The sequence below is a fragment of the Paramormyrops kingsleyae genome, chromosome 25 (genome assembly GCF_048594095.1).
Source record: "Paramormyrops kingsleyae isolate MSU_618 chromosome 25, PKINGS_0.4, whole genome shotgun sequence".
In the NCBI taxonomy this organism is placed as follows: Eukaryota; Metazoa; Chordata; class Actinopteri; order Osteoglossiformes; family Mormyridae; genus Paramormyrops; species Paramormyrops kingsleyae.
In genome coordinates this window covers 4,813,512-4,841,143 of record NC_132821.1, presented here as the reverse complement: position 1 = coordinate 4,841,143, position 27,632 = coordinate 4,813,512, and the positions used below count along the sequence as shown (strand labels likewise).

Genomic DNA, 27,632 nt, shown 5'->3' with positions numbered 1-27,632 from the left:
ATATTACAGGAAATGTAAGGAGTAAAAGAAGGCAGATAATGTGAGGCATTCGTGCTACTCAAGTAAATTACAGAAAACCAAATAATGATAAACAGCCCAGATAATTTCAATAAGAACAGGTTTTGTTTGGCTATGCCCAAGTTAAAATTTGTCACAATAGGTTGGGGAAAAGGCCATCAGCAGAAGACAGAAAAGAAGATAAAAATATTTGTGGTTCTTCTGAAAAGTCTTTAGTTTCTTTAGAGCCTCATCGGTTTATTTGGATCACTTGCATGGCGTGTCACCATAGGAAACAATCTGTTACCATTTTTGAGCCCATTGGTGTTCCTTGCCTTTAAAAGTAATAATGAGCATAGAGCATATGCTCTTTTGTCTGAGTCAAATGGAGAGAAACTACATGTATGTTCAAGCTAGACTGGTCTGGCTCCCCCAGAATGGGAATGGATCCCTTTAAGAGTAACTTTGAGGAAAAAAAATACTTGCATCTCTGCTGAGCATAAGTCATTCATAAAGGTTAGCTAGCTGGAATGGGAGATGTTCTTAAACATTAGACTAGGGTAGTCTTGATAGAATCAAGAGATTAAATTTAGACTCTGGGGATATACATCAAAACAGCACGTGAATCAGCACATTAGACAGCTTGGCATGCATCGGGACATTTCTAAGTTCAGTGAAAGCCATGTGCTGAGTTACCAGATGCTATGTGAGCGGTGTGTACCCGGCCACATATCCAGATGGAATATGAGAATGGCCATATCTCAGGCTTGGACGGTGTGCTGCTGGACAGCTTAACAACCCCTCTGAGCTGTTAATGACCTGACTTGGAGCACAACTGGTACGTTAAAAATGTTTAAGTATATCATGGATTTGTTTGCTGAGAGAGAGAAGCTGAAGGGTCCCAAATGGTAGTTCAGCTAATAGACATAATTAGCCTTGAAATTGAATCAGATTTTCAAATTAAAATAAAACAAAAATTTAATTAAATAAGAAGACAAAAAATCTTGTAGAGAAGGTGTTCATGGAAATCATGATATGTCCTCTATGATCACAAGAAAAAAATCATAATAAATCATATTCAATTCTACATCCTTAAGAGCTACTGCTATAAAACTGATCAGGTTATGTTACGCTTGTATAAAACCATACATTTCAGTTTTACAAATATTTCCAGAGATCTGGAGATATCATCAAGGGGTTGCTCTCTTTTTAGGCAAAAAGATTGTGGGAAACACTGACACCTAATGGTGATTTGTGTCAGTAGGAGCTCCTCCTTGAGGTGTAGTCGCTAGAGATGGCAATTTCGGCTCCCAGGATCGAGCCGTTTTGAAGTAGCATGAAACTTCTGATTTTGAAGCGGGGTTCACAAAATGTTTCAGAACACCAGTCACGTGTCCACCATGTTACCTTTCCAAAGGAGGGGAAATTTTTTTTTAAAACCCTGTAAAATTCCGGTGCTTTGGGTGTTTGGGCCATTGTTAGTTTGAGGGAGCAGTTTATTTATTATTATTTGACCTACAATAGTATTAGTGAAAAATGTTTGTAGTTAGTGTGATTTAGATATAAGTATAATTATACTAAGTGAAATACCAAGCTTTTGGTTAGATTTAGTTAGAAATACAGTATATATATATATATATATATATAGAGAGAGAGAGAGAGAGAGTTACGTGCCGTAAGTGTTTTGGGTGTAGGGATGCACCGATCCATATTTTTTCACTTCCGATCCGATTCCGATACCTGAATTTGGATATCTGCCGATACCGATACTATTCCGATACCAGAGCTCTATTTGCTTTAATATCACTATGATTATTATCATTATTGTTGATTTTATGAGGCTGTAATAAACTTCTCTACAAGCAAGTCTATGAATGAGGTCAGAAAACGGCAGAAATCCCATCCTGAAAACAAATATGCAACTTTAAGGGTTTACATTTACATTTACATTTACATCATTTGGCAGACGCCCTTAGCCAGAGCGACTTACATAAGTGCTTTAAGACTCCACAATGAATTTTTCCCGATACTAGCTCAATAAAAAACCAAGGCTATGAATACCATCGATCTAATACTCTGTTGGAAAAGTGCTTTTTTTTTTTTTTTTTTTTTTTTTTTAAAGTAATGCAAGTATAATGCCAGAAGTGCTAATTCAGGCATTTCTGGAAAAGGTGTGTTTTAAGTCGTCTTTTGAAGACATTCAGTGACTCAGCTGTTCGGACATCTAGGGGGAGTTCATTCCACCAACTTGGTGCCAGAACAGAGAAGAGCCGGGAGGTGTGTCTTCCTTGTGCCTTGAGGGGTGGTGGGACCAGTCGAGCAGTGCTGGAGGATCGGAGAGATCGTGGTGCAGTGCGGGGTGTGATGAGGTCTTTTAGGTAGGATGGAGCCAGATCATTTTTGGCTTTGTATGCGAGCATCAGTGTTTTGAATCTGATGCGGGCAGCCACAGGAAGCCAGTGTAGGGAGCGCAGCAAAGGAGCGGTGTGGGAGAACTTGGGAAGGTTGAAAACAAGTCGAGCAGCTGCATTCTGAATCAGTTGGAGGGGACGAATGACGCTCAGTGGTAAACCCGCTAGGAGCGAGTTGCAGTAGTCAAGGCGGGAGATGACGAGGGACTGAACGAGTATCTGGGTAGCCTGTGTGGAAAGAAATGGACGTATCCTTCTGATATTAAACAGGAGAAACCGACAAGAGCGGGAAACGTTGGCGATATGAGAGGAAAAGGATAGACGATTGTCCATGGTAACCCCAAGGTTGCGAGCAGAAACCGAAGGACGGATCAGGGAGTTGTTGAGGGAGATCGCAAGGTCCAGGAGGGGGGATGAGTCAGCGGGGATGTACAGCAGTTCCGTTTTACTAGGGTTGAGTTTCAGTTGGTGAGCGGTCATCCAAGATGAGATATCAGCTAGACATGCAGACATCTTAGTGGAGACATGAGAGTCTGAAGGAGGGAAGGAGAGGATGAGTTGAGTGTCATCTGCATAGCAGTGGTAAGAGAAGCCATGAGAGGATATGACCTCACCAAGAGATTTGGTATAGAGGGAGAACAGGAGTGGGCCAAGAACAGAGCCCTGAGGGACGCCAGTGAAGAGACTACGTGGGGTAGATGTGAGTCCTTTCCATGTCACTCTGTATGATCGGCCTTCGAGGTAGGATGCAAGCCATTGCCAAGCCAAACCACCAATGCCAAGACTCCTAAGGATGGATAGGAGAGTCTTGTGGTTAACCGTGTCAAATGCTGCTGATAGGTCAAGAAGGATGAGGACAGATGACAGTTTAGCTGACCTAGCAGCATGCAGCTTCTCAGTTACTGCTAAGAGGGCAGTCTCTGTGGAGTGAGCTGCTTTGAAGCCAGACTGATTAGGATCCTGGAGGTTGTTCTGAGAGAGGTAAAGAGAGAGCTGGTTGTAGACTGTGCGTTCGAGGATTTTTGAAAGGAAGGAAAGAAGAGATACTGGTCGGTAGTTGCAAGTGTCCGAGGGATTTAGAGTGGGTTTTTTCAAGATGGGAATGACCCTGGCTATTTTGAATGCTGTTGGTACATGACCGGAAGTTATGGAGCCATTAATGATAGTGGTGATGAAGGGGAGAAGGTCCAGAGAGATTGTCTGGAGCAATGTGGAAGGGATTGGATCCAGTGGGCAGGTGGTAGGGTTGGAAGATGAGATGACTTTCATGATCTCATCAGTTGTAAGACTGGAAAACTGGGTCAGTAAGGGGGAAGGGAAATCCTGGGTGTGTAGTGTAGTGAATGGGGTGGAAGAGAATGTCTGGCAGATTTCGCCAATCCTTTAAATGGATATTTATTTAAATTTCAAGACAGGATTACTAGATACTAGTGCAATATACACCATCAAAGAAACAAACCCTGTCATATGAATTAAACAGCACAGATATAAATCACCACTAGGCAGCAACACAGTGCTTTTTCAGGTGTTTAATTATATTTGTAGTGTTGAACGTCGCGACGGAGGTTCCACCTCTCGGAACAACGGCTTTGCAAACATTGCACATTGCTGTCTTACTTTGCGGTGTTTCGACCGTAAAATGTTTCCACACAGCGGACATGTTGTATGGCGCTCAATGCTAAACTGCTACCTGCAAACTGCAGAGGATTTCCTGAAAGGAGGCGTGTCATCTCTCTCAGTGTCTCATTGGAGCACAGACACGTCACCTAGCCCGGGATCACTTGTGAAGTCATTTCAGCAGACAGCATTGTAGATATAACTCTGGATCGGAAATTTCTCCAGGTTGGATCGGAAATTTCCGATCCGTTAATTAAGCTGGTATCGGAACCCGATACCGATACTGGATCGGATCGGCCCCATCCCTATTTGGATGTGTACAGGACACCTGAGTCTTCTGCCCCAAGCTCCACTCACCAGTCGCTGCTTCAGCCCGCCTCCCGGTTTCCGGCCACGCCCCTTCCGCCCTCTGACCTCTGACCCTGGCCCTGTGTTCCGGTCGAAGATAAAGCCTACTGATCACATCAAGCTTGAGTTCTTGCTCAAGCTTTGTCTTTCGCTATTGCTTTTTTGCTACAAAAAAAGATCCCTTTGTTTCCTGTCTTCCCTTTTCCCGTTCCCCGCTTGTCTCGTCTTCCCCTCTCCCTTTCCCTTACCTTTCTGTGGATCCTTAACCCTAGACTGGGGATCGTAACAACATAAATACAATGAGGGAAATAATTATTTGACCCCCCCATTGAATTCCTAAGTTCACCCATTTATAAAGAAATGAAAAGTCTATAATTTCAGTGGTATGTTTATTTCAACATTAGAAGATAGATTTTCAACAAAACAAACAAGAAAAAATCATTATGTAACAGGTACAAATCAATTTGTCATTTATCTAGGGAAATAAGTATTTGATCCCCCACAAGTCAGCAAGAAATTAATACATTAACACAACACAAGTAGTACTTAATTAAGCATTAACAGATACCAAGCCAGCATTCACATTTAATGGCATTACTTTGTTTAAACAGTATTCTTTGGTCACTAACCTTTCTAGATCTTCAATCTTATCACCATGAGAGACACCAAAAAGCTGTCTAAGGATGTCAGAGACAAGATTGTTGGCCTTGACAAAGGTGGAATGGGCTACATGACCATCAGCAAGCAGCTTGGTGAGAAACTGACAACTGTTGGTGAAATTATTTGAACCGTTTGACATCAACTCTACTTGGGAAAAGAATGCTGACTGTAACCCCAGGATCACCATCCCTACTGTCAAACACGGAGGTGGAAGCATTATGCTTTGGGGGTGTTTTTCTGCCAAGGGTACAGGACGGCTGCACTGCATCGAAGGAAAGATGGATGGGGCCATGTAGTGTAAAATCTTGGAAGAGAACCTCCCTGCATCAGCCAGGGCACTGAAAATACATTGTGGGTGGGTCTTCCAGCAAGACAACAACCCTAAGCTGGTTCAAGAAGAAGCAGATTAAGGTCATGGAGTGCCCTAGCCAGTCTCCAGACCTTAATCCCATAGAAAACCTATGGAGGGAACTCAAGCTTCGTGTATCCAAGTGACAGCCTAAAAACCTTAAAGATTTGGAGGAGATCTGCAAAGAGGAGTGGATGAAAATTCCTGCTGAGCTGTATGCAAACCTGGTGACCAACTACAAGAAACATCTGACAGTTGTACTTGCCAACAATGGTTACGGCACCAAGTACTAAAGCAAGGGATCAAATACTTATTTCTCTAGATAAATGACAAATTGGTTTGTAACTGTTATATAATGATTTTTCTGGCTTGTTTTGTTGATCTATCTATCTTTTCTATTCTTTTATATTCTGTTAAAATAAACCTACCAGTCAAGTTATAGGCTTCTCATTTCTTTATTAATGGGTCAATTTAAGAATTCAGCAGGGGGTCAAATAATTATTTCCCTCACTATATATGTTATTATTTTCAGTGTACAGATTGGTGGACAGTAGACAGATGGGGCATCCAACATGATTGCTTGTGCAGCCCAACTCAGTATAAGAGACATGCCCTGATTTGCTTACATGCTTACTTTAATTGGAAAAAGATCACTTGGACAAGTTCCAGACCTGGAGGATATCTGGAATTGGGCAAGAAAAAGGGTGGGACAGTTCAGATCACGTACTAGTGCAAAAAAGTAACTGTGCAATTTCCAGACACGTGGTCCAACCAACGCTGGAGCTTAACCAGAAGGTGGACCCACGGAGGATTAGCACATGTGCCATGCTTCAACGATGTCAAAGTATGGGGGTATTGATCCACTTTGAATTATTGTACAATTTAATCTTAACTTGACGTATTAAAAGAATTTGAACATAAAATAAATTGTAAATGAATTCGATTTGTTTCTTTTCCATATTTATTATATTTTGGGTCCTTCTGTGGGAGTTCTGTGAGTGACTTTTTTTTCCTAAAGAACCACAAAATCTAGCTGGCCACTGAGAGGTTCATATTTGATAGGTAATCCCAAGTATTTGGATTATGTTACTAACCTTGGTTAATGTAACGGAGTACGTCATAAATTACATTTTACAGCATGTATTCAGTAATCTGTAATGGATTGTATTATAGAAGCACCAACCCAACACAGTCCACTCATTGAAACACAAGATTCAGTTTCCCAACCAATTCAAACTGGCAATTTACTACTTGTGCACATCTATATCCTCTGTCCCCTGCGAAAGGATTTTCTCTAAGGCTGGTGAGACTGACGAGTTGTACACAATCGCATACCTCAAACCCACAGTTCATATCACATAAGCATAATTCATAAATAGGACATTAAATTATTAGCTTATTAAATTAAACTAATATGACATTACAAATAATTTGTAACATTCTTTATTCACAACAATTTTGTGATATGAGAACAATAACATTATGCATAAATTAATATGAATATTTGTAAATTGCAAAAGTTGTATAAGCACACGATACTACGTATTTGACAAAAAGTTGCAATATTGTGTATGGCCACTAGATGTCGCACTTGAACTAAAAAAAAAGCTATGAAACACATTTCCAGCACAATTTGGCGAAAGCCTCCAGGGCTTCGCAAGGCTTCGATATTACATAGTGTACCGCCTTCGGGGCTATAATGTCCCTTCATGCTCTGCGTGCAGTTGTAAATAGCCCCTGTTGTATTGTTGTTGTAGTTAGAATTATAGTTGTATTTCATTATTGTGTTTGCCCGTGTTTTATGTGCACCCTGTGCGATCCTCGCATGAATTTAACATTGTGTAAATTACCCACCGCATGTGTACCAGATGGTCTGGCCTCCCTGTGTTTTCCTACTGAGTTTAGTGGGTGCCTGTTACATTACTGTTCAGCACTGTAACTGAAAGTGTGAAAGTGTGTCCTATCCCGACGACAAGGAAAACCTTCGTTGTGCTTGCGATGCCTCGGTCGGCCCGGCGGTGCAATATTCGTTAGTTTCACTCGTCGTTAGGAAAGAATCGGGTGAAGGTAATTTAATTTTAGATCTTGTACATTTAGTTAAATGCTAGAAATCTACCATAAGATATATGAACTGGGCATTGACACTGTTTTATGCTGCCAGTGTTTCTAAAAACATTAAAAAATGCCAAAAATAGCAGTTTTCTAGCTAAAGAAGAGATAGTTCAACACCAGTTTGTGACAATCTGTTGGTAAGGGGGCAGTTATGTATGACTGAAGACTTTTCAGGTCTGCTCATAAGGTCTTTGTCCATGATGGAAGAATAAAAAAAATCACACTTGTATTATTTAATTTTAAAAAGTGATAAAATATTTCATACTAATGCAAGTTCATACAATCAATCATGAGCAAAAATAATGATATCATTTTGCTATTTTTTTTAACCTGATTGCAGACTCTGTGTTAGCAATGAGAATATGGCTTTCACTTAGACTCACTTTATACATTTTAAAGTTGCAAATGGAATTGGATCTCCACAGGTAAAGGTTTAAACTTCAGAATATCATGGCAATCCTTTATGTTCAGTGTATGGGAAAAAATACCAAGCTGGAACGGATTTACTACATATGAACAGAAATTAAGTTAGTTTAACTAAGTTCCATACATTAAGAATGGGAAATCTGTCGGTTTAGCATGTATGACGTACATCAGTTAATAAGCCACATTGCTGTTGAGCCAATGGTTGATCTCAGCCTTGTTTCTCTTCACCCAGTCTATGTTACTCCTCACTGTCTCCACAGCCTGCAGTCTGGAGGACTCCCCCGCCCCTGCCTCAGGATACTGCTGGAAGAATTTCTGCATCTAGAATAAAAACGGCAAAGAGAAACCTCACCGGTTGAATCTTAGACTTTACAATGAACTTCACTCACTAAACTGGAGACTGCTAAAGGTAGAAACCAAGCCTGGTGCTTTTTGCTTTTTTTATTTTTGGCTTTGGTACTTTTTGTTTTATATAATTAATTTTATTTTAAATGTATACCGCTGTTTCTAATTTTTGGTGACATCAGTAAACTATGAACAATAATACTAATAAAGCTAGTTAAATCATCACACAGATCTCGACCATCAAAGAAAAGCAGTTTTATCCATGATCCACAATGTCCTGTTCCTCTCACCTGCCAGAGTTGGAGCTCTGTATTGTATGTTGGGGTGATCCTGGCCACAAGACGACCCAGATTCCTGTCATTGATGGTGTACCTGAATCAGGTTTAAACACAACAGTGAAAAATGTGAACGATGTGACAGTGATAGTACCCCAATGGATGAATTTTAATTCAGCCAACATGATTTTATACTCAAATCCAAATACTACTTAATGCAAAACAGGGAAATTAGTAAATAGGGGGTTATAATATGACAAAAGCAGGTGCTTCCAAATATGTATGGCTCATTCTGGAAACAAGTCAGGTCACTTTGAGGTACTTGTGTGACAAGGATTATAAAGTCTTGGAGATGTAACAGGGAAAAATGGTAACAGCGAACAATGGTAACAGTGAACAATGGTAAGGTTGGCATGAGTAGATTCAAGTCTGTCAATAATCTCAGACTGGGATACAGTGCTTTACTCAGTACTGGAACTAGAGCTCGGTGAGGTGGCAAAATATTTTATCATAATTTTTTACTAATACTAATAATTAGCTCAATATAATAATTTTTTTTATTCAGTGCTCCATTTTTATGTAAAATTCCCTTAGAACTGCCTTTAAATAAATTCATAACATGAAAAATGCAGCAAATTGAAAGGACCGCAAACTGAAATCTAATTTTAATAAACAAATCACACTGAAATAAACATTATTGTAATGGGGTGCAACATTACAAAATGCTCAGTACTGTTACGATCGGTGCAGGCGAGCAGGCAAGCTGAGCCGGACTGACAGGCAAACGGGGTTTATTGATTACAGATGGGCAGACAGGGACAGGACCAGGCACTACGTCGGACAACATCAATGACAGAACTAGGGAATACAGGTACAGACGTCGACTAAATACACCAGACGGGTAGGAAAGCACAAGGAACAGCTGATGACAATTGGGCAGCCACACGAGGTAATGAGGGGGGCATGGCACACACAAGGATCAGACGATCTGGGCGTAAGAAGTATGTTTAGTCGTTAGGATTTTTCTCAGACCCCCTCACTGTTTGTTCCAAGGATCAGGTTTGACTAGGGCTGGGTGATATGCCCTAAAAATGATTATTAATATTTATCATAATATTCTAACATTCATATATGTAGAAAACAGTAAAGTAACACAGGTTGTATTCAGTTATTCTGATTATGATGACCAAAATGTTTAATAATACAGTGGAATCCGCTTATAATGATCACGTCTGTCTGGGTGAAATTGATCACTATAAGCGGATGATAAATATAACCGATTTTTTTCTTTTTCTTTATGTCTCAGATTACCATCTAATTGACATTTGTATATTTACTGCATGAATCTAAGGTAGTAAAACGGATGGCATCGCTATTTACTGAATTTTATTGACCCTTTCAAAATACAGTACAGCTGTTTAAAATGCTTTTCAAGTTACAGTACTGAAATTAAATCACTGAACTGTATAACTCAAATATGCTGTAATACAGGACTGTACATAAATATATTTATAAATATATAAATATAACATATTGTGGTTTCGCTGCTGTATCTCATTGGCTTTATCGTAAGCTTTGATGAGTCCAAAAGAACCCCATGAAAAAGTTTAAAAGCAAAGTCCCATTTCCCTCGCCCGGACTAGGGTCACCGGGGCCCCACCCTGGAGCCAGGCCTGGGGGAGGGGCCCGTTGGTGAGCGCCTGGTGGCCGGGCCTTGGCCCGTGGGGCCCAGCCGGGCATAGCCCGAAAGAGGCACGCGGGACTGTCCCCAGGTGGGCCCACCACCCGCAGGGGGAATGTCAGGGGTTCGGTGCTTTGTGGATCGGGTCGCGGCCAAGGGAGGCCCTGGCGGTCCGATCCCCGGCTGACAAAACTGGCTTTCGGGACATGGAATGTCACCTCTCTGGTGGGGAGGGAGCCTGAGCTTGTGCGTGAGGTTGAGAGGTATCGACTAGATATAGTCGGGCTCACCTCAACACATAGCTTGGGTTCTGGAACCAATCTCCTGGAGAGGGGCTGGACGCTCTTTTACTCTGGAGTTGCGGCGGGTGAGCGACGCCGGGCTGGGGTGGGGCTATTGGTGGCCCCACAGCTCGGTGAATTAACAACGGAGTTTACCCCGGTGAATGAGAGGGCTGTTTCCCTGCGCCTTCGGGTTGGGGATAGGTCTCTGTCTGTCATCTGCGCTTATGCGCCGAATGTCAGTTCGGAGAACCCGGCCTTCTTGGATTCCCTTAGCGGTATGCTATTTGGTGTGCCGCGGGGGGATTCCATCGTTTTTCTGGGGGACTTCAACGCTCACGTGGGCAATGACAGTGTGACCTGGAAGGGGGTGATTGGGAGGAACGGCCTCCCTGATCTGAACCCGAGTGGTGTTCTGTTATTGGACTTCTGTGGAATGCATGGTTTGTCCATAACGAACACCATGTTCGAGTATAAGGGTGTCCATAAGTGGACATGGTACGAACATGCCCGGGGCTACAGGTCGATGATCGATTTTATAATCGTATCATCTGATCTGTGGCCTTCCGTCTTGGACACTCGGGTAAAGAGAGGGGCAGAGCTGTCAACTGATCACCACCTGGTGATGAGTTGGCTCAGGTGGCGGGGGAGGAAGCCGGTCAGACCTGGTAGACCCAAGCGCATAGTGAGGGTATGCTGGGAATGTCTGGCAGAGGCTCCTGTTCACTGGAGCTTTAACTCGTGCCTCCAGCAGAATTCCAACTGCATGCCGGGGGAGGTTTGGGACATTGAGTCTGAATGGACACTGTTCCGGACCTCCATTGTGGAAGCGGCCGTACGGAGCTGTGGCTGCAGGGTGGTCGGTGCCAGTCGTGGCGGTAACCCCCGTACCCGATGGTGGACACCAGAGGTGAGGGGGGCCATGAAGCTGAAGAAGGAGGCTTACCGGGAATTATTAGCCTGGGGGTCTCCGGAGGCAGCAGACGAGTACCGGCGTGCCAGGCGGAATGCAGCTTGGGCGGTCGCAGATGCAAAAACCCGGGCGTGGGAGGAGTTCGGCGAGGCCATGGAAAGTGACTTTCAGTCAGCCTCAAAAAGGTTCTGGCAAACCATCCGGAGTATCAGGAGGGGGAAGCAGCTCCTGGTTCCTACTATTTATAGTGGGGGGGGGGTGCTGTTGACCTCACCTGGGGACATCACCTGGAGGTGGAAGGAGTACTTTGAGGACCTCCTCAACTCTGCCTCAGATACATCTACGCACACTGCCTTTGAGACATCTGAGGGCACAGAGCCTGAGGGTGCTGGGGGGGGCTTGCACATCACTGGGGCTGAGGTGGCCAGGGTGGTTAAAGAGCTCCGTGGTGGCCGGGCCCCGGGGGTGGACGAGATCTGCCCGGAGTACCTGAAGGCTCTGGATGTTGTGGGGCTGTCGTGGCTGACACGCCTTCTCAACAGTGCGTGGAGGTCAGGGACGGTGCCGCTGGATTGGCAGACCGGGGTGGTGGTCCCCTTATTTAAGAAAGGGGACCGGAGGGTGTGTTCCAACTACAGGGGGATCACACTTCTCAGCCTCCCTGGGAAAGTCTATTCCGGGGTACTGGAGAGGAGGGTGAGATCGATAGTCGAATCTCGGATTCAGGAGGAACAATGCAGTTTTCGTCCTGGTCGTGGAACACTGGACCAGCTTTATACCCTTGCAAGGGTACTGGAGGGGGCCTGGGAGTTTGCCTATCCAGTCTACATGTGTTTTGTGGATTTGGAAAAGGCTTACGACCGGGTTCCCCGAGGTGCTCTGTGGGGGGTGCTTCGGGAGTATGGGGTCTGGGGTCCGCTGTTGTGGGCGATCCGGTCCCTGTACGAACAGAGCAGAAGCTTGGTCCGCATTGCCAGTAATAAGTCGGACGTGTTCCCGGTGCGTGTTGGGCTCCGTCAGGGCTGCCCTTTGTCATTGGTCCTGTTTATAATATTTATGGACAGGATTTCTAAGCGCAGCCAGGGTGTGAAGGGTGTCCAGTTTGGTGGCCTCAGGATTGCCTCGCTGCTTTTTGCAGACGATGTCGTCCTGTTGGCTTCATCTGCTGGGGATCTCCAGCATGCACTGGGGCGGTCCGCAGCCGAGTGCGAAGCGGCAGGGATGAGGATTAGCACCTCCAAGTCCGAGACCATGGTTCTCAGCCGGAAACGGGTGGTTTGCCCTCTTCGGGTTGGGGAAGACGTACTGCCTCAAGTGGAGGAGTTTAAGTATCTCGGGGTCTTGTTCACGAGTGAGGGTAGGTAAGATCGGGAGCTGGATAGACGAATCGGAGCGGCGTCTACAGTTTTGCAGGCGCTTAACCGGTCCGTCGTGGCTAAGAAAGAACTAAGCCAAAAAGCAAAGCTCTCGATCTATTGGTCCATCTTTGTCCCTACCCTCACCTATGGTCATGAGCTATGGGTAATGACCGAAAGAATGAGATCGCGAATACAGGCGGCCGAAATGAGGTTTCTCCGCAGGGTGTCTGGGCTCTCCCTTAGGGATAGGGTGAGAAGTTCGGACATCCGGGAGGGCCTCAGAGTAGAACTGCTGCTTCTTCACGTCGAAAGGAGCCAGTTGAGGTGGTTTGGACATCTGGTGCGGATGCCTCCTGGGCGGCTACCCGGAGAGTTTTTCCGTGCATGTCCTACAGGGAGGAGGCCCCGGGGCAGACCCAGGACTCGCTGGAGAAATTATATCTCTCGGCTGGCCTGGGAACGCCTCGGTGTCCTCCCCGAGGAGCTGGTGGAGGTAGCTGGGGAGAGGGAGGTCTGGGTGCCTCTCCTGAAGCTGCTGCCCCCGCAACCCTAACCCCGGACAAGCGGTAGATGATGGATGGATGGATGGATATTTGTCATGGAGAGAAAATTACTGTCTTTTTCCTGTCATGTTTTTTGTACACACAGCAGGTAGTCAGCCAGAAGCAGATGGGTTACCCAAAAATGTGCAGGGCTCCGGCCCTCCAGGACTGGAGTTTGACACCCGTTGACTAGAATGAATGGGAATTTTTTTCTCTCTCTTACAAATCCATTTAAAATTTCTAATGTCAACTGCAGAGGTGGATAGACCTGGTTCAGAAAGTAACCATTGTTTTAGATTCTTCCACTAGTAAATATCGGGATTTCAGAATTTCACAGTGACAGGCCCTCTAATACAGTATTTCTGCTGTATTTGCAATCCCAAATCAGGGTATAATCATTCATTAATAACCCTTTCTATGAATGCCATGTCTATAAGAATCTATGAACACATTCATAATACATTATAATGCATTCATAAAGCATAATAAACATGGCTATACATATTTTTAAAAAGGATAACATATTATATCCATATTTATTTTGCATTACGAATGCTTTATGAAGCTCTCATCTATAATGCATTTTAGATACCTTTATAATTCAGTACAAAGCATCCTTAATGCTTATACCAGCCATTGTAATGTACTATAGATACCGTCATAATACATTATCCATGAGATTTCCATTGGAGCTTATGAAATATTGTGATCAACACTATAATGTCTTATGACTGTCAATAGAAGACGCTGTACTGCTTTTTAAATTTTTATATCGACCGTTATGAAGGTATCTATATTGCATTGTAGGTGATGGCTTCAAGTTAAGTGTTACCCATTTATTAAATTTTTTAAACATGATATATTTAAGTGTAAATGTAAGCACCCAAACCCAGTTGTATGTTAAATGTTGAACATATGTAAGTATTGTGAGGTGCTGTTAGTCAGCTTGATAGGTTAAATGCTCACAGTAGCCAGTAATCTCAGTGTGCTTTTGTAATCTATGGTGGTGTTATAACTAAATCCAGCTGGGAAATTTTCCTAAAAAAAAAAAATTGATATTGATCCTGTTAAAGGTTAAGCTGATTCACTAAATGAAACAAATTCATTAAAAAGAGCTATTCTTACCGGTTGACAAGATACTCCCAATTCAGTATGACCCAGTCCCACGCCATCGTCTTCCCATATTTGTTCAGAGAAATGTATCTGATCACGGTAAACACATCCTGACTTCTGATTATCTTCTCATCTTTTGTTGCCTCAAGCAACCTGTAATTAAAAAATAGTTTTAACGTTTAAAAAGAAGCAATAGATTCATCCTCTTTGATTCCTCCTATTTTCCAATCTGATCATTTTCCTATATCTTGTTTTTACATGTACTTGTGGATACTATTTTTTTTATAAATATTCCAGGGTTATTTATTAACAGATGCAGTAAATCAATTTCCTCAGATCTCAAGTGATATGGTTAACAATAAAAAATGGGACATAAACCCTTGTACTTCAGTTTAGCTTCTTGTTTTTCCTGTTGGGAAACAGCCAGGTGAAGGAAGTATACAGTTTTAATTTAGTAGACTGTGTGATCAGACTAGAACAGGGGTGTCAAACTGCAGTCCTGGGGGGCCAGAGCCCTGTGTCGCTTAGTTTTTTCCCTGTTCCTCCACAAATGATTCAGCTCAAGGGCTGTGTGGTAATTAGCACAAGGAGTTGCAAGGAGTTGAATCAGGTGTGTTAAACGAGGGGAAACCCAAAAATGTGCAGGGCTCCGGCCCCCCAGGACTGTAGTTTGACACTTGTTGACTAGAATATGTGGGATTTTTTTTTTCTCTCTTACAAATCCATTTAAAATTTCTAACGTCAACTGCAGAGGTGGATAGAACTGGTTCAGGAAGTAAAAATCCAGACCAAGATTTTGTTTCAACCAACCACTTGAGTATAAAGAGTCACAGTCACAGAGTACTCAACTGGTTGGGTGAAATAAAATCTTGATCTGGATTTTTGCTTTCTGGACTTGAACTATCCACCTCTGGTCAATTGTAATAAAATTCAATGGTGAAACTCATAAATACATTTTTGACTTTCTAAGGCATAGTGCAACGATGAATAGAACCAAAAATGTAGAAGACTGATTTTGCATCTGCTGTTAACATGGTTACCAGGTCCCTGCTATCAGATCTGGAGCTATGTTTCATCTCCTGGTGATTATCTGCTTACTGGTCTAACAGTGACACGTTCTCCACTGACGCCAGCCCATACAGCAGCTTCTCCTTCTCCTGGGCCAAAGTCGCTTTCTGGTACAGGTCAAACATTTTGGTCCACGATGCCTCATCGCCCAAATTCTTCATACCATAACGATAAACCAGAAGGCGAAGATTGACACCTAGACTACTGTAATGAAAAATTAAATGATGTTTTATTTCCCATTTGCATAAGTGTAAGTTATTGTTAATGAAGGATGATATTAGACACATCCTGTCATAATGATAAAGACACACTATTCCAATTGGGTGTTTTACCATTTGATTGACAGACCATTGATGATTTTTTATTCTTTGAGAAGCAGAACATTATCATTATCAAATAAAGCCACACAATAATGTCGATTTTGTCAAATAAATGTATTCACTCATGGCACATTATTTTCACATCCATCCACTTTCTAGCTACATATGCATTTACTTTGCATTCATTCATGTTTTTAAAATCGTTCCCCTCTGTAGTGTTAAATGGACAACTATAAAATTTGCATATTTACATTTTGTCGTTAAGCCACTGTGTGAACAAAGTGGAGGACATATTAAGAGATTCTTCATCACCCATTGCACAGGCGATTCCCAGGACAGTCTCTCTCAGGAGTCTGTAGGTCAGGGACAACAAAGGAGATAGATTTGTATAAATTCACATAACTCATGGTTCTTGACACTGGTGTTGTGATGCATATCTGTAGCCCTCAGTCTTTAAACTTTATGCTACATTTGAAGATCATATATCTGTAATACAATATCTCAGAATACTGAACTTTTTCAGATGGCTTTCAGAATATGCTTTTTGTTTTGTACCTCAGAATCTGCATTTTGATTATAACTTTCTCACCTCTCAATCTGACTTCCAGTGTCCGTCCAGCCTAGCTCTCTGACCACAGTCAGAACTTGATCACGGAAATGTTTCTTTGAGAATAGAAAGAAATGTGATTAAATAGGAACTAGCAGTGAAGTCTGTGGTCTTTAATGGCGTGGCACAGGGTTGTTTCAGCTGGTGAAGTAATTCCTGATTCCTAAGATACCAATGTGTTTCACTCTCATATGGTGAATAAGTGTCACCTGAATTGAGTGGTACTGTTTTAACAGGTGATTACTCAGCATATTTTAAATGAGTGAAGGTATCCTTTAATGGCGGCGACAGTCAAACAATAGTGCTGATAGGGGGCACCTTTGCACCACAGAGGGGTTAGGATTATTTCAAAAGACCAAAATCTTTGGTAACACTTTACTTGAAACTGTCATTTATAATGCATTATAGATACCTTCATAATGCATTATAATGGCTAGTATAAGAATTAAAGTATTACAACATCTTCTATTAAGAGTCATAAGGCATTATAGTCTTGATTGTAGCACTACATAAGCTCCAGTTAAGCTTTCATATATAATGCACTATACATACCTTCATAATAGATTATAATGGTCTGTTTAAGAATGAATGAGTGCATAGATTAGATGAGAGCTTCAAAAAGCATTCATAATACATAATAGACATGGCTATAATGTGTTAAACCTTTTTATAAATATTAATAGCCATGTTTATAAAGCTCTATGAATGCATTATAATGTGTTCATAGATTCTTGTAGACATGGCATTCACAGAAAATGTTACCAAATCTTTCACTCAATGAACAAATATACCTACATACGGAAAACATCACTCTTATTCACCAAGTCCAACCTGAAATTTAGGGTAGAGATCATCATCATCCATCAGCATGTCCTGCAAGTATGAGATTGAGGATGCCACTCGCGCCCAAACGATGTAATCCTTCTCACTACTCAAGTATTTAGTCAGATTGAAGGCGGCCCCATAGTCCACAACATCTGCCCTGTTTTAAAGCAGCAGTGAAGAAACTCAACACCAATAAATGATGCGTTTTTGATCATTTATTTCTAAACTTCACTTGAACAAAAACACATTATTGTGTAGGAAGTAGCTATATGTAATGTACGGCAAAATGTATCTTCAATAGGGACCCTTACCGAGCCAGAGCAAATATGTCGTCAATATAGCCACACCTGTCCACTGCTGTAAATACCTTTAAAATATAAACAACATTATGGGTCAGTGCTGATTGCAGTGTCAAAAGCATAGTAATGCAAGGGCAGTCATAACAGTATTAGTGCCAATCCAAAAAAGACTGATCAAACAAAATTACCGAATGATTTGTGGTAAGATACTGGTTCACGCTATCCCATATGTTGCTATTGTAGTTGGTCCTGTAGAAGCCCATGTGACCTTTGTTTAATTTTATTAGTCCATCTGCATTTGTATAGTCAGGCAGAATTAAATCTGAACCAAAAAAAAAGTCATTGGTTAGGATATAGAACTGCTCACATCCACATTAGACTATGAAAAATTACTGTGGTTTCAGACTAAAAAATGGTAAAAATCTATTATTTTTATAAATTTGGAAATAATGATTTGTTCTTACCTGTATTTGCTTTATCAAATATTGTGCTATCATACTTCTTACTGTCGGTAGCTTCCCATTTAATAGGGATGGTCCATTTGTAGCTATAAAGAAGTGAATAATAGCCAAATGATTCATTTTCACTGAGTGTGTGGCATAGCAGAGGTGAATCTCTTAATGGGAGAAATCAGGGCTCTCAATTTACGGTGTGGGAGGAATCCCAGTCTATGAATGAGTGATGTCAGGAAGGGGTCAGCCATGCCGGTATAACAGCAGCCACAATTGGCTTAAAGGCCTTATTTTGAAAAAAGATGCTTGGCATCAGGAGTATATAAAATAAATATAGTATGTACCATTTGGACTGGTAAAATTAAAATGTATTTTTAAATAAAATTAATTTTAAAATTCAAATAAATTTTGCCAATCTAACACTCCACTGATATTGGTCTAATTTGTGAATAAAAATAATAATAATTAAATTAAATAATCAATCATTCTTCTAAGCATGCTGTAGCAGTTACTACTAAAAGTTAGTGAATCCTGCAGTTTTGTGAGTTTCATTCACACATTATGGGCGATGTAGTTAAACGTGAGTCTTATCTTCTGAAGAAAGGCAATTGCGCTGTGGGGGCACAGCTCTTCTGAGTCTCAAAGTGCCTCATGGGAACGCTGCTGAAACAATACAATGCAGTGACCGGCTTACCTCAGCGGGACAGGTGGCTGAGAGGGATCTACATTGGGATCCAGCAGGAAGCGCTGTTGCGTTAGTGTGGCTTGTGTCCCAACTATGGTGACGTCCACCACAGGGTAGCCCATCTGTTTGGTCCATGTGTCCATGATGTCTGCTACAGGTAATCCACTAACCTGTACAGCCACAGCACTGCAATCACTCATAAACTTAGTACACCGCATTGTGCATGCGGGTGGGCATGACAGTAAACAGAAAGAGACAATAGGATTAACATTTACCTTTGCTAAAGTAGCCCAAAAATCAGACGTTTTAGCATTCTTAAACTTAAAGTCTTGTAGATATTGCTGGGGAAGATAAAAAAAATAAATAAGTTACACATTCAAAGCCAAATCTTCATTCTGTTCCATCAAAAAACAAGATTTTATTTATTTTGTAACTTTTTTCCAATTATCAATGTTTTTAGATGTATAAGTGTCAAACCCCCAGCTTTCAGTAATGAATGTTATGGATTGAAACTTTCTGTCAGTCTATACGAAGAAATGCTATTTTAATGAGAAACCTACCTGACAACCTTGCCTGAAAATATCATAGCCCATTAAATCTTCCAGCATCCTCAAAATAGAAGCCCCCTACAGGCAGAGAGAGGGCAGAATAAGTAATGTTGTACATTAATAATGTTAACTTATATGACACATATTTGATAATAAAGCAGTGATTGCTTTGATATTGAAAATGGTGCAAATGATTGTAATAGCTATCAGTGTTGGGAATATTACTTTTGAAATGTAATAGGTTACAGATTACTGGTTACCTCATTCAAAAATCTACTAAGATTTGATTACTTTTTCATTGCTTTTCCAACAAATGTGTGAAATTGGACAATAAAGCTGAAAAGTTCCAACAGCTTTGCAGACCTGTGTTGTATGAATATATCCCCGAAAAAAGGCCTTTCGGCAGGGCAAAAAGATGTAAAGTAACAAAATGAATGTTATATTCTACATATTTACTAAAAAGAATATTCAGATTGAACCCCTTTATAATTGCCAACATTCTGATTAGTAACTAATTTAATTACATCTCTTTTCTCAGTAACTATAATGGATGACAATTACATTTATTTTGTAATTTAATTACATAACGCCATTACATGTAACTAGCTACTCCCCAACACAGATAACTATTAAGCTGCAATCGTCAGACTCTTGGTAGCTACAGTTGTTAATGGTTGTATTTTTTGGATAAGAGCTTTACCTTGCTGTATGATATACCGTCAAACACTGATGTGATCTCAGCTGGACTCGACACATTCACGATGATTGGGTGAGACGAGAGAAGTGCATCGTCAACCATGACAGGCAGGACGTCGTCGATTAGCATAATGTCACGCTGTCAGAGAGATAAGAGTGTTCAGCCCTCTGCCACTTCCAGTATGTCAGAGTGCTTTCAATAAATTCTGACACATCCGTAAAAGGCTCACCATTTCCCATGTTGGCTCTGCTATGTTCACTCCAACATATTCGAAGAAACTGGCAAAGCCTTCATTGAGCCAGAGATCATCCCACCAATCCATTGTGACAATGTTGCCAAACCACTGTAAATGGATGTTAATGCAATAGGTTACTCTATAGATAGGCTTTATATTGGAAGGGCCAGAGTTTCAAATTCACATTTCTGCCTTCTTTTTCTCAACCTTATCTTTTCATGGGTGTTACGTGGCAGCACATTACATGCCAGTTGTTACAGCTCGGCATGGTGCAGGAGGGAAAAAGATGATGATCCACTAGTGGCTCCAAGACAAAAAGGGGTTCAGTAAACAAGCTGAACACACAAGGGAAAATAAAGGACCATGAGGGGTCAAAAGTAAACGGGGAAAACAAGAACTACAAGAAATTGTAGGATAACACAAATGGGGAGCAGGAGCAGTCAAAGGAACAGAGGACGAGACTGACCACATCCGAGCACATCCGACCACATCCGAGCACATCCGACCACATCCGACCACATCCGAGCACATCCGAGCACATCCGACCACATCCGACCACATCCTAACACAATGATCAAATGAGGAAATTAACTAAGGCAAGAACTTAAATACACCTAGAAAACTGGAGCAAACAAGAAACAGGTAAGTCATAATCAATTAACCAATCAAATGAGGCAGAATAACAACGAGACACAGCTGCAAGCAGTAACACTAAATAAACACAGAACAAAGAAACATAGAAAACTAGGACATAGAAAACTGAAACTAGGAACACTAATCACACACTAGGAATTACAACACTAGGAAACTTGGAACAAAAATGCACTCATGACGTCCAGGTTTACAAGCTGAGCCACAAACCCAGCCCACTACACTGTGCAGCAATTCAGGGAATGGAGAAAACACATAGGGAAGACTAGGAACTAATACAGAGAGGGGGAGAGGTAGAATGGCCAGCACTGCCTGCTGGCCAAATAGGGAAGGGTCGCAGAGGGCGGGGTTGGACGGTACAGACCCTGACAGTAGTATTGTTTTCTCTGTTTTTTCCCTATCATCCCCTTTTCCTTTATTTGATATTTCCATCCATCTATTTTCTGTAATCCTATTCACGGTCTGGAGCCTATCCTGGAGCCTTCAGGCAGGAAACAACCCAGAGCAGGGCACCAACCCATTGTAGGGCACACACACTCAATGAGGCTGCAACCCCATGGCAATGGGCAAAATTTTGGCACCATTGTAAGTCAATGGGGGAACGGAGCCGCTCCCTGCCAGTGCAATGCTGCCTCGAGCGCCAACCTCCACCCAGTTTTTGCCGCTACACCGCACCACTCGAACTTCAAATCTTCCTTTCACCTCGCTCGCTGACCTCTAGCAAAGCGCTATCCAATTAGATATAAACTTAGGACTGTGACTGGTACGTTCAGCAACTTGGAAACCAAATCGCTTAACAACATGGAGAAGAAATTAATAATTGCATTGTCCCAGTACCACGAATAATTTTACGTCACTTTAAAATCATATTGAGACTTAATTCAGAAAAATTATGCTTGGAGGTATTTAAATGCAGAGACAGGGATAGCAGGTTGTTTTTTGTAAGCATATTTAGCAAAAGTAAACACACTTATATATGCACTCTTTGATCCAACAGCAAGAGAACAAATGCTGTTTTGTATGAATCAACAATGTAAATCATTTTATTTCAAGCAGAAAAGCACTTTACAATCGCACTTTTTGTTATGGCAAGCACTCTTTCATGACATAGTACTAACCCATCCAGCGCCTTTCACAAGCGCCGGGCCATTCCCCACTGGTGGTGTGAATGCAAAAGTGAATTTTTCACCTAGTAGTTTGCTGCTTGCCATGTGGACACAGCCTTTCTCTCTGCCACAGACACATCATGGGCAATTTGGAAACTCCAATTAACCTCAGTATGTTTTTGGTACTGTGGTGGGGGACACCATAATGACACAGGGAGAACATTCAAACACAACAAACACGGAGCCATAGTGGGTACTCAAACCTTGATCTCAGAGGTATGAAGCCACACAGTTAATCACTGCATCACCATGCCAGTCCACATTTGACATTTTGGAATTAGAATTTTATTTATATTAATTTACTTAGATGCATTTGTATAAAGCAAATGGTCCCTGGAGTAAATGGGGTTAAGGGCCTTTCCCAAGGGCTCGATGGCAATACGATTCCTCCGCCAGCATTGGGATTTGACCCCATTACCTTCCAGTCACACTCCGAGAACTACACACCACCCAAAGCCCCCAAAACACCACATATAGAACACTGCTGCTATCAGACAAGTTCAGGGCCCACACTAAAGTTCCCTTTTGAGGTCTAAGCCCCTAGTACTCAGAAGCCCATTTCCTGGCTCAACCGAAAACTATTTCAGCAGAAGGACATGAACAGCAAGTGGTTATAATTATTAAGTAACAAAATCAAAATATTTATCTTGCCTAACTTCTTTTGCTGGAAAAACTATTTGCTATGTGAAAAGATTTGTACACATCATATGCATGCAGTCAATTATGAGAATTCCAAAAATGAACGCAAAACAAACGTAAGAAACTATTGGCTGTGCATAAACACATTTTCACTGGCTTGTGATAAATGCTGAATAACTGTTTACTGAAACATTTCCTTATTTTACTCCAACCATAAAGTTTTTAAAAATGTCCCTTAAGGGTCAAGGACTCTGAAAAAGCATTGTTAAAACACACCTATGATTGAACAGATCAACTCTTTACCATATATCTCTGAAAGGTCAGCAGAAATCTCAGCCTGACTCAGCCTTGGAGAGCTAATAAAACTATGTTGCAAGTCTCACCATTTTTATCACGCAGTCAGAGATGGTGTATCTCGCCATAAAGATGTTTTTAGCAGTTGGTGATAAATAATAAGATATACAGGAATGTGATAATCTGATTAATGAATTAGCTACCAGGTTTCCGGAAAACAGAACTTCCGTCTTTTAGATTGTTTTTTTTTTTTTAACTGGGGTGAGCATGTGAATTTCTATAAGAGAAAAGGGATCATTTCCTAAATGTAGATAAATGTAAGAGGTGCCAATTATATTGCTTTTAATTAAATTCTTGCATAATTGTCTTATAATCCAGAAATCCAGGTTTAAATGGAATGTTTATAAAAGAATGTGGTTATGGGGTGACTTTTGCTCACAATGAATAAAAATACATCTGCTGTTTTCTTTTAATATCAGACACTACTCAAGATTTTCTGCTATAAAAAAATCGCTTCCCATCATTTCCATTACTGTTTCTGCTAATATGACCATTTAGCTTGTATTTTTATGTTTAGGCTTACTTTTTTTCCAAATTGCGCAGAGCATTTCCTTAAACAATTCCTTATTCAAGAAACTTAGAACACAATGATTCGTGGCATTTGAAGTGTCAAGCTATGATACAAGATTATGTTAACCATAATGCCACCATTAGAGCTGCTCGATTATGGAAAAAACATAATCACGATTATTTTTGGTCATTATTATGATCATGATCATTTAACCTGATTACTCACTGACTTTGGAAATATCATGCATTTATTCAACTTTTCAAAAAGTGTTTTTTTCAATTGTGGATATTCTTGAATTCTAAATGCAATAGAACTTAGAGGCAAATAAGATGGGACTGGAAAGGGGTGTGCTGGATTTATAACACGAGACATAGGGGGAGCATCATTGCCAACAATAATGCAGCACAGTAACTGCTTTTTCTTGACTATTTTGTTTTGATAATCATTTGAAGCCAAAATCCTTCCATGTATTTTCTGAAACAATGGGTTCTATTCAAGGTTGCATGGGGTCCAGAGCCAATGAGTACAAGGCAGGAAACAATCCAGAATGGGGCACCAGCCCATCACAGGGCACACTCACACAAGCACACCCATGGGCCATTTGGTAACTCCAATTAACCTCAGCATGTTTTTGGAATGTCGGGGGAAACTGAAGTACCCCGAATATACCCCATGACAACATGAAAATACCCCACACACATAAAGCCATGGCAGAGACTCAAACCCAGATCATAGAGACGGAAGGCAACAGTGCTATCCACTGCACAACCCTGTCATCCCCTAAAGCCCCATTGTAACTGAAACTGAATCATAATTGATTAATTGCCCAGCGCCAATCGCCATTCAAAATATTACTCTTTAATCATTCATTTATTAGGCTATTTTTACTACAATTATTTTTTTAGGGAAACTTGAACCACTTGGGTTGAAGTCTACAAACATCAAACACTGTTTCCTCTTTGGTGTACTGGTATTAGGGTCCTTACCTGGTGAACCAGCTCATGGGCGATAACACTGGCCACACGCTGTTTGTTGTAGGATGATGAATCTTTTTCATCATACAAGAGGTTCGCCTCTCTGTAGGTGATGAGCCCCCAGTTCTCCATGGCCCCTGTGCCAAAGTCTGGGATGGCTATCTTGTCTGTAAAAAGCGACCACATTATTTATCCCACAACATATCTGCTAACTCGCTAACCAAATTGTGTGGAATCTTCTTCCAAGTATTTGCTTGATTTCAAAAAGCTTTGATGAAACTAAGTACAGTTGCTTAGATCTAAACCAGAAATACACAATGCAAGAATTGTGAAAGCACTATTCATATCAAGCAAATGAAGAAAGGAAAAATTGCTCAGGCACAAGGACACAAAGCACGGTGAAGCTCAGTGGATACTACCTAGCTTGGGCATGGAGTATTTCATGTTGAAGTATGTCTCAAAATAGTCAAATATTATCTTCGTGGTATCTGCAGCATAATTTGCTGTATTGATTTGCAATGGCTGGGCATAGATACGCAACTGAAAGAAAAAAAGTACAAGTCAGAACACTGCAGATAGCACTATTTCCTTAAAGGCAGTTCCTGGATTACTAACAAGATCCATTCCCAAAGCCAGTATTTATCTCAGATTTGTAGGTAAGTCGGGACAGGTACCTTTGGTACTAATTTAATGTCAGTTAGTCAAATGTTTCTATGCATATCAAACACTTGACACTTCCAAATACACTAAAACATCTTAATAATATATAATAATAATAGTCAAGTCAAGTCAAGTGGCTTTTGTTGTCATTTCAACCATATACAGTGATACAGTACATAGTGAAACGAGACAGTGTTCCTCCAGGACCACGGTGCTACATATAACCCTACATCAACACAGGACTACAGTACATAAAGTGCAAGTGTGCAAAAAGTGCAGGCATTGCAAAAACAGTGCGACACAAATAGAAGAAAGAGAAGAGATGATAGTAGGTAAGACATAATAATAATAATAATAATAAGAAGAAGAAGAAGAAGAGGAGGAGTAATAGTAACAGTAACTACATATGGTACTGCACCGTGCTTCCAGCTGATGAACCGCTGAAGCCACGCAATGTTACTGGAGTCGCAAAGCAGTATAATTATCAATCATTGTATTTAACTCAGTTTTTTTCATTATAATAGGCTTTATGGCAGTTCATTCGCAAATATGAGTTGTCTGTAAGTCGGACATTCTTAACCCACGGACCACCTATTTACAAAAGTATGGATCCTCTTAAATGATTCTAGTTGGTGCAACTTACTTTGAACAGCTAGTATTACTGATGTACTAAGTGACTGAAGTACTGTACCTAGTCATTTTACCAACATTTTACCAGTCTGGTACTGGTACTGACCTTTGAATCACCTAACCTATAGCTACAAATTATGCATAACCTTTTTTTCATGTAAAGTTCTTCTGGCAGAGTATATTCTCCTGTATTGCAAAATCAAATGGAGGTAAAGATCTAATGAGGAAAAAGCATGCTGGAAGGACAGACAGAGGAATGGCATTACAGTGAGATTTTAAGACTTAATCTGTGCCCATCTGTTGTACAACCTACACCATTCCACATACATCTGAAGCACTAAAGCCTGGCACCAGTTTAACAATTTAATCTCTTTGTTCCTTCAATTCATATGTTCATTGCACATCCCAGATTACCTGTAAATATTTAAAAAGTAGTTATCTCATATAATTTTATATACAGCATGTGCAATTTTTCACTTTTCAAAAGATGCTATAAGGCAGTATGTTAAAATAAATTGCTTTTTAGGTGCAGTAAAAACCAAACTTTCAATTCTCTTAACCCACATTTATACAGATTAAAGACTTGTAATTACAATAAAAACTCTGATTTGGTCGGACAGGGTAGGACTTTAAGGCAGAAGTAGGTTTTGCAAATTATGAAAATTAGCAAAAAAATCTAGACGGAGCTTCATAGTTCAAATGGCAAGTTGGTAGAGCAAGGCTGTCTGTATATGTAGAAAAAAGAATTTCGATTGTAAGACTAACAGGACAGGAGATATCGACCCAAACGTGCTTTGGACCATTTATTAAATTGTAATTACAATAAAAAAAATAATATAATATTCATTTGTAGGAAGGATGTTTACATTGGCTTGATGAAAGCAAAACCAGATTGCTGATTTCTGACTTAACATACAGTATACAATCATATGTGTATACTGTATATTTCAATATAAGTTTTCAGATGCCCACTGTGTGTCACTGACGTATAAAAAAACCTGTGATTCACTGAAAATGAGCCTCAAAAATCTGCACATTGCTCTCTTATTTGCTGTCCTGTTTAATTCATTTTTCATATTCATTCTGTTTTCTTTGCCAGCTTGCATTCCATTCCCTCACCCAAAAGCTGAGCTAGATTATTCTGTGATTCATTATGGTTTTCATGTGGAATCAAGGCACTACAAGAGTCACATTTGGCATGTTGGGTTTGCAAATGAGTTTACACACTGAAAGATACTATTATGTAGTAAGGAAACTGATTTCCATGAGGCCAGAGCAGAAAGGTTGATGTTGAAGCTGCCAAATGAGGTCTTTAAACAATATTTTGGCAATTTGTCATTCTTTAACATGGAAGATCTTCCTTGATATTTCAATTTTTTCTTAGAAAGAGAACAAAAAAGAGAAGACTTACTGGAATTCCACGTGAAGAATTTCGTTCCACAGACACAAACTGATGCACAGCAAAGCAGACCAGATAGGTGCTCATGGGTACTGACTTTTCAAAGGATGACTTAATCTTGTTGCCAGGGACTTCCTCCGTTTTCTGGAGAAAAAATGAAAAAGGAGGCCAAATTAATACATCGCTATTTTTGTGCTTTCAAGGGGAGACAAACATAAAAGATTGATCATACTTCAGCCTTGCTTTCTCTTTGATCCTTTGATGAGACATTGCTTCACTTCTCCCCAGCTCTGACTCCCAAAAACAGCAGGACCAGACTGTTTATTGCTAAAAGTATTATGCTGGATTTGGCCTATAATTTACCTTAACTCAAGTTTGTTTGAAATTAACAAGCAATATATCAACCCTAGCATTCAGTGTCTGCTACAGGCATTTAGGAATAAACATGTTATGTTTCACTGCGTCGTTTATGCTTTTCTGCTTC

At 40.8% G+C, this 27,632-nt stretch overlaps 1 protein-coding gene across 9 annotated transcripts in view; it reads right to left on the bottom strand.

The window, feature by feature from the left end:
• Nucleotides 1-7,712: 7,712 nt before the first annotated feature.
• Nucleotides 7,713-27,632, bottom strand: part of LOC111834456 (glutamyl aminopeptidase-like) — a 52,880-nt gene continuing 32,960 nt past the window's right edge. For all 9 annotated transcript variants that reach the window (XM_072707696.1, XM_072707700.1, XM_023793767.2 and 6 more), the window contains 18 exons: nt 27,161-27,292; nt 24,879-24,999; nt 24,472-24,626; nt 20,159-20,272; nt 19,933-20,067; nt 19,245-19,310; nt 18,960-19,025; nt 18,694-18,854; nt 18,012-18,094; nt 17,736-17,869; nt 17,560-17,615; nt 17,255-17,405; nt 16,406-16,479; nt 16,068-16,169; nt 15,527-15,700; nt 14,441-14,581; nt 8,556-8,637; nt 7,713-8,241 (listed from right to left, as the gene is read on the bottom strand). In XM_072707696.1, coding sequence (XP_072563797.1) covers nt 8,092-8,241; nt 8,556-8,637; nt 14,441-14,581; nt 15,527-15,700; nt 16,068-16,169; nt 16,406-16,479; nt 17,255-17,405; nt 17,560-17,615; nt 17,736-17,869; nt 18,012-18,094; nt 18,694-18,854; nt 18,960-19,025; nt 19,245-19,310; nt 19,933-20,067; nt 20,159-20,272; nt 24,472-24,626; nt 24,879-24,999; nt 27,161-27,292 — 2,097 coding nt within the window. In that variant the 3' untranslated portion in view covers nt 7,713-8,091. The remainder of the gene's footprint in view (nt 8,242-8,555; nt 8,638-14,440; nt 14,582-15,526; nt 15,701-16,067; nt 16,170-16,405; nt 16,480-17,254; nt 17,406-17,559; nt 17,616-17,735; nt 17,870-18,011; nt 18,095-18,693; nt 18,855-18,959; nt 19,026-19,244; nt 19,311-19,932; nt 20,068-20,158; nt 20,273-24,471; nt 24,627-24,878; nt 25,000-27,160; nt 27,293-27,632) is intronic.